At 34.3% G+C, this 7,170-nt stretch overlaps 1 protein-coding gene across 1 annotated transcript; it reads right to left on the bottom strand.

Moving 5' to 3' along the window:
• Positions 1 to 6,150: 6,150 nt before the first annotated feature.
• Positions 6,151 to 7,170, bottom strand: LOC126080509 (olfactory receptor 8K3-like). Its single transcript, XM_049891714.1, has one exon. It carries the CDS (start codon positions 7,168 to 7,170, stop codon positions 6,151 to 6,153), a length of 1,020 nt encoding a protein of 339 aa, XP_049747671.1.

Below are 7,170 nucleotides of genomic sequence, written 5' to 3'. Positions count from 1 at the left end.
CTAGAAACCTATTGTTGAAAGAGACATGAGCATCATCAATAGCTTTTATGTAGTATCATCTGGTAGGTTTTTAGTATACAAAGCCAGTATATATAATGTAAATTCAAAGTTTTCATTTTAGGATATTTGAATACATATACAACTTCCACAAATTTTGCACACACATATACATAAATACGTGTTAAGTAGATTGGTTGATACATTGGTAGATGAAACAAAAATGAATAATATGTTAAATATTTACATGTAAGGTACATGGATATTTATTGTACTCTTCTTAAAACTTTTGTCTTTTTCATATACCTAAAAAAATGCATCTAAACATTTTGCATTCTCTGTTTCAAAACATTACATTATGAAAACTCATGACTATAGATGGTCCAGGATGGAACAGTCAGCATACTAGACAGATTTTGGATTTATATGTATATATATATGTATATACATGAATATACATATATATACACATATATATGATTGATGACAATTGGGATTATTTGTCTTTATACATGAAAACATCCCTAGAGATTTATGTATACAGATGCAACCTCTGCTATACCTCCATTTGTAGTATATACAAAGAGTTATTTTGGGCTAATAACATGTGTTATGTGAACCTATTTATTCCCACCTGAAAAATCACATGCCAACACTTTCTTGTAGGGTTGTTAGGAAGGATGAATGAGAATTAAGTTCTTCCATGTGTCTATGATACTTGAAAATAAAATAGTGTGTGCCTGGGAGTATTTATCTATCTGTCTGTCTTTCTGTCTATCTATCTATCATCATCATCTATCTTTTTTGGATCTAGACAGTAGTTACTTGAAATTGTTTTTATTGTTGTTAATTGTTTTGATTTTTAAGGTATTTATATGTAAATTCTTCTGGACTGTGGCTTAAGTTCTTTGTTACCATATTCATGATGAATAGGTTCATTAAGATGTTATCCTTGTAACTGACCCCAGCCCCATAGTCCATAACACCCATTCTATGACTAAAGTGTCTAACAGTGCCATTCTTTAGATTACTTTCTTTTTTGGTCTACTTAAAATGCTTTCTCCTGCAATTGGGCATTTATATTGTAATTGACACATTCTAAGCTTTTTCTAACAAATCAGGTATATATTTTTTTCTCACAAAGAAACCTAGGCTATATGAGGAAATCTGAACAAACAATGAAAAATCGATGTCATAAACTCCCTCTTGTAAAAAAGAATCCTCTACTTTTTATGAAAAAAAGTTTAAAAAATCACTATATGACACAATAGCATAGGAGAAAAAGGAATTGTACTGGTTATGACATATATGTGAATTATTGCAAGTTACTTAGGATCTTTTTGAACATGAACTATGTCCCATTAAACATTGGGACTCCTATGTGCCATGAGATATCACAGATAAATTTCAGTATAGTCTTTAAAAAATGTATCTGAGTATACTAGAGATGTTTTAAAATACAAGAATAGTCCTGCTGGTTGATATAACAGAACTGTAGCTTTAAAACATCATGATCATCACTACTTCATAAGTATGTATATGCATCTACCTACCTACCAATCAATCAATCTATACATCATCTATCTATCTACTTTTCTGTTTATCGATCTACATATCTATTTATCTATCCATCATGTATCTATTCCTGAATACCATGAGCAGAGCAATCTCTGAGTAGACTATTAGCAAACAAATGCAGAAATTAAATTTCATAGCATTAAATTATATTATAAAAGTGAGTACATGAAATCCACATTCATCTCACACAAAACATATCAAGAACTCAATCAAATTTCTTAATATTTTCCCACCTATGGAATTGACTCGAAGGCACTGGGTTACTGCGTATGAAAAGTGGAGCCTCAAAAATGTCACTAAAACATTCCAGCTATTAGTAAAACATGGCACTACAAAAAAAAAAAAAAAAAAAAAATCTACCTTTTTCCTGTAATGAATCTGTTTTAACATCCCACGCACTTCTTAACATGGCATAGTGGGAACGGTTTATAGCATTCCCTCGGCCTTTAAGCCTCTCCCTGAGGAGATACCAAGCAATGTGTTAATTACTTCTGAAGCACTTGAAAGCTTAACAAAACATCTACAGTGTCTGTTAATTTTCTAAACAATTTGAATTCACCAGGGATTTAGTTTCTTTTACACACGTTTATTCATTTATTCTCAGTCAACGTTCAATTTGTCCCACCAAGGGATCTGGATTAAAATATTTTACTTTTAGGACAGACCACTTGATATTCCCCCATTTCAGTAATGTTTTTACATGGAATAAAATTAATACATTTCATATATATGATATACTGTTTCTTTGTTTTTTTTTTCTATATATATATATATTTACTTCAGGGACAGATATTAGTCAATTCAACTCCTCCTCTTATTGGAAATTGTCTCTTTAAGACTTCTCTTTATTTTATTTTATTAGATTAATATATTCTGTTTTATTGGCATGACTCAAAAAGAAAAGCAACAACTGCAAAAATCTAATAATAATCAGAACATGGAATGTACAAAGTATGAACCTTAGAAATTAGAAATCTTAAAAAATGAAATGGAACATGTAAAGATGGATATCCTAGGTCTAAGTGAGTTGAAATGCACTGGTATATTGGTCTGTTTTGAACCAGACAATCATATGGTATACTATGCCAGAAATGACAAGTCGAAGAGGAATGGCTTCGCACTCATTGTCAAAACAAAACATTTCAAGATCTATCCTGAAGTACAATAATGTCACTGATAGGATAATATCCATATGCCTACAAGGAATACCAGTTAATACTACTATTATTCAAATTCACACACCCAATACTAATTCAAAGATGAGGAAATTGAAAATTTCACCAACTTACGAAGTCTGAATCTCATCAAATTTACAGCTGATATGCAATAATAATTGTTGTTGTTGTTAGGTGATATCGATTCGGTTCTGACTCATAGCAACCCTGTGTACAACAGAAGTAAACACTGCCAGGTCCTGTGCCATCCTCACAATTGTTGCTATGCCTGAGCCCATTGTTCCAGCCACTGTGTCAATCCCTTTTGTTGAGGGTCTTCCTCTTTTTCGCTGACCCTCTACTTTACCAAGCATGATGTCTTTCTCCAGGGACTGCTCCCTCCTGATATAATGTCCAAATTTGTGAATTAAAAGTCTTGCAATTGTTGCTTCTAGTAAGCATTTTGGTTCTACCTCTTCCAAGATAGATTTTTTTCCTTTCTTCTGGCAGTCCATTGCATATTCAGTATTCTTCATCAACACCATTATTCAAAGGCATCAACTCCTCCTGGGCCTTCTTTTTTTTTTTTAATTCTTGTTGTGCTTCAAGTAAAAGTTTACAAATCAAGTCAGTCTCTCACACAAAAACTTGTATACACTTTGCTACATACTCCCAATTACTCTCCCTGTAATGAGACAGCCCGCTCTCTCCCTCCACTTTCTCTTTTCGTGTCCATTTCACCAGCTTCCAACCCCCTCTACCCTCTCATCTCCCCTCCAGGCAGGAGATGCCAGCCTAGTCTTAAGTGTTCACTTGATCCAAGAAGCTCCCTCCTCACCAGCATCCCTCTCCAACCCATTGTCCAGTCCATGGGGCCAAGTGAAAACACTACGGCTTGGGCCAGGCACACCTTAGTCCTTAAAGTGACCTATTTGCTTTTTTAACAGTTTAAATTTGCTGCAGATTTTCCCATTGTAAACTGTCATTTGATTCCTTTACTGCTGTTTCCGTGGGTTTTCATTGTGGATTCAAGTATAATGAAATCCTTGAAGGCGTCAATCTTTTTGTTTTCTTTAAGCTGAGGTTTTATCCATGCTGAACGCTGTGGTCTTTGATCTTCATCGGTAAGTACTTCAGGTCCTCTTTACTTTCAGCAAACAAAATTGTGTCATCTGCATTTTGCATTTGTTAATGAGTCTTCCTGCACTCTTGATGCCTTGTTCTTTTTCATGTAGTCCAACTTCTTAGAATATTTCTGGCCATACAGACGGAATAAGTATGGTGAAAAGATACAACCCTAGCACACGCCTTGCTTGACTAAACCATGTAGTATCTCCTTTTTCTGCTTAAATGCCTCTTGGTCTAAGTAAAAGTTCCTCATGAGCACAATAATTAAGTGTTCTAGAATTCCCACTTTTTGCAGTGTTACCCGCAATTCATTATGATGCACACAGTCAAATGCCTTTGCATAGTCAATGAAATGCAGGTAAACATCTTTCTGGTATTCTCTGCTTTCAGCCGTGATCCATGCGATATCAGCAATGATATCCCTTTTTCCACGTCCTCTTCTGAATATGGCTTGAATTTCTGGCAGTTTCCTGTCAATGTACTGTGGCAACTGCTTTTGAATGATCTTCTGCAAAATTTTCCTTGTGTGTGACAATAATGATATTGCACAATAATTTCCACTTTCTGTAAATATTATCTTTAGTGTTAGTTTGGTCAAAATTTTATCACAATACGGGGCTTTTTTTTTTTCTACGTGTATTTATATGGCATTGCTTTTCAATTCTAATTTGTTATTATGGTGAATGTCAGTAACTGATATTTAAAAAACAACCATACATTCTTGGCTAAGACCTAATTGGGTATATTAGTACCTTTACCTATCGCAAGACTCAGTTCTCAATTATATTCTTCACGTTTTTCATATATATGCTCTGTTATTTTCTTTTCTTTTAATGTTTTCAACTATATTTGATATCAGGGTAAAGCTATCCTCATATACAAAATGGCAATATTCCCTCCTCTTCAGTTTTCTGGAAGAATTTGTATAGTAATGGATAATTTTTTTTCCCTAAATGTTTAATAGAATTACTCAATCAAACTACTTGGAGCTGATCTTGAGATGGAGACTATTTTAAATTTCCATTTTTATATCCTCTTCAGCAGTGATTTTTTTTTTCTCTCATGTGTTTTCTAATCTCTACATAGGTGGAAATTTATCATATACCCTCCTCATATGGTCTTAACCTAAAATTCAAATTGCATTTTTTTTTAATAGACAATCTTAATGTATCTAAAATCTACTTAATTTTTTTCTGATTAAGAAATTTTTGAAGGTTTAAAGAATAAGGATAAGAAAATGTAGATGGAAAATTCATAGGAATATGGAATAACTATGTCCAGAAACCATGGCAAATATGTAAAAAGCTACATATCGCACCTCACTCACCAGAAACACAGCATAGTCCAAACCTTGGGATTATCTCCTTTTTGCTTCTTCCAAATAGAATAATCAAACTGATGAATTCAAACAATAGATCCTGATCAAAATATAGTACCCACTCATATTAACCAAATTTGAGGAAATTCAGCCAAACAAAAACAAGGCAAGGAATCCAACTCATCATAAAATAAACTTCTTATGCAAGGATACTTAAACAATTAGAAAATGTCTTCTAAAAAAAAAAAAAAAATTTTTTTTCTAAACAAGAGTATTGTTTTCTAAAGAGATAAGGATAACAATTTAGGAATCATTACCAATCTGGTAGAGGAAAAAAAAATGTTAAGAACCTGGAAACTTCTGTGGCTGACATCAATAAATTTATTTAACTGGTATATCCACTGATATAGACAAAATGGGTTGATGTAGACAAAACCAGATGCTGAGCTGATCCTTTTGAACATAATAGCTTTATTTTTTACTGTTTTTATTAGTATTAGAATATAAATAATATAAAAATAATAAAATAATAACAAGGTAAATAGACTCTAAGGGCTCAAATATGAAAGTAAAGGCATTGGTGATGAAAGAGAGGAATTTCAGGATTTAGGAAATGGATGTTTTAGCCAATTCAGATGAATGAGTAGTTCTTCAAGACATCCCACTGCACTGTTGAGCCTTCTTCAAATTAGCATTAGCCACCTTGGGGCAGAGTACAAGCACTAAAACAGAAGGTGTGCAGATCTGCGCAGATACACACACTCACTATTCTTCTTTTCTTTTGAAATCTATTGGCCCCTAACACATTCACTATACTATAAAATTTCTTAGTTATACATGTAATGCATCTCTCCTGCATAAGGAAGGCAACAATTTTTACTGTTTTATTTATTAATCTATTTACAGCTCTTAGAAGACTGACTGGTAGACAGCAATATAGAATCATAGGGTGAACTTATCTGTGCTTTTGTACGGCTATCCCCTCCGGAGGCACACAGAAAAGTGTTTAAAGTCCATAATATAATGTGTATGAATGACATGGTATAGTGAACTTTGAGAAAATATGTTACATAATACTCTTAACATCCTATGTAAGGCATATTTCACATCTTTATTTCTCAAACTATAAATCAAGGGATTCAACATAGGGGTGACCAGGGTGTAAAATATGGAAGCCATTTTATCAGTATTAAAGGAGTGACTGGACTTGGGCTGCACATACATAAAGCTTAAAGTCCCATAGAACACTACCACCACAGTCAGGTGGGATACACAGGTGGAGAGAGCCTTGTGCCTACCCTCAGCTGAGTTCATCCTGAGAATGGCTGCAAGAACGAGGAGGTAGGAAACAAGAACAATTAGGAGTGATGAAATAAAATCAAAAGCTGCTAAAATGAGAGTGATCGATTCGATTTCATGTGTATTTGAACAGAGCAAAGATAACAAGGGGAGACCGTCACAGTAGAAATGCCTGATGACATTGTAGCCACAGAAGGATAAATTAAATATCTTTATGGTGATGAGAAGAGAAACAAATGTGCTATAGAGATAAGTGATTGCAACCAGCACCTGACACACTCTTTGTGACATGATGACTGTGTAGAGCAGAGGGTTACAAATGGCCACATAGCGGTCATAGGACATTGCTGACAGAATGAATAGTTCACTAGTTATGAACACAATAAAGAAAGCCAGCTGTGTAGCACAAAAATAAAAGGAGATTGTGTTCTCATCCACAACAAAATTTACCAACATTTTGGGTCCCACAGCTGTTGAATAACCAAGATCAGTGATAGCAAGGTGTCTGAGAAAAAAGTACATGGGTGTTTGCAGTTGGGAGTCCATCTTGGTGAGGATGATGATGCCCAAGTTGCCCACCACTGAGATCATGTAGATGATGAGGAACAGCCCGAACAATGGAGCCTGCAGCTCAGGGCGGTCTGTGATTCCCGTCAGAATGAACTCATTCAGCACTGTTAGATTGTGTTTGTCCAT

The sequence above is a fragment of the Elephas maximus genome, chromosome 7 (assembly GCF_024166365.1).
Source record: "Elephas maximus indicus isolate mEleMax1 chromosome 7, mEleMax1 primary haplotype, whole genome shotgun sequence".
NCBI lineage: Eukaryota > Metazoa > Chordata > Mammalia > Proboscidea > Elephantidae > Elephas > Elephas maximus.
This window is presented reverse-complemented; position numbering and strand designations above follow the sequence as displayed.

Bases quoted from the DNA above. Each gene is read 5' to 3' on its own strand.
- LOC126080509 (XM_049891714.1), bottom strand. From the start codon at position 7,170: ATGGACAAACACAATCTAACAGTGCTGAATGAGTTCATTCTGACGGGA.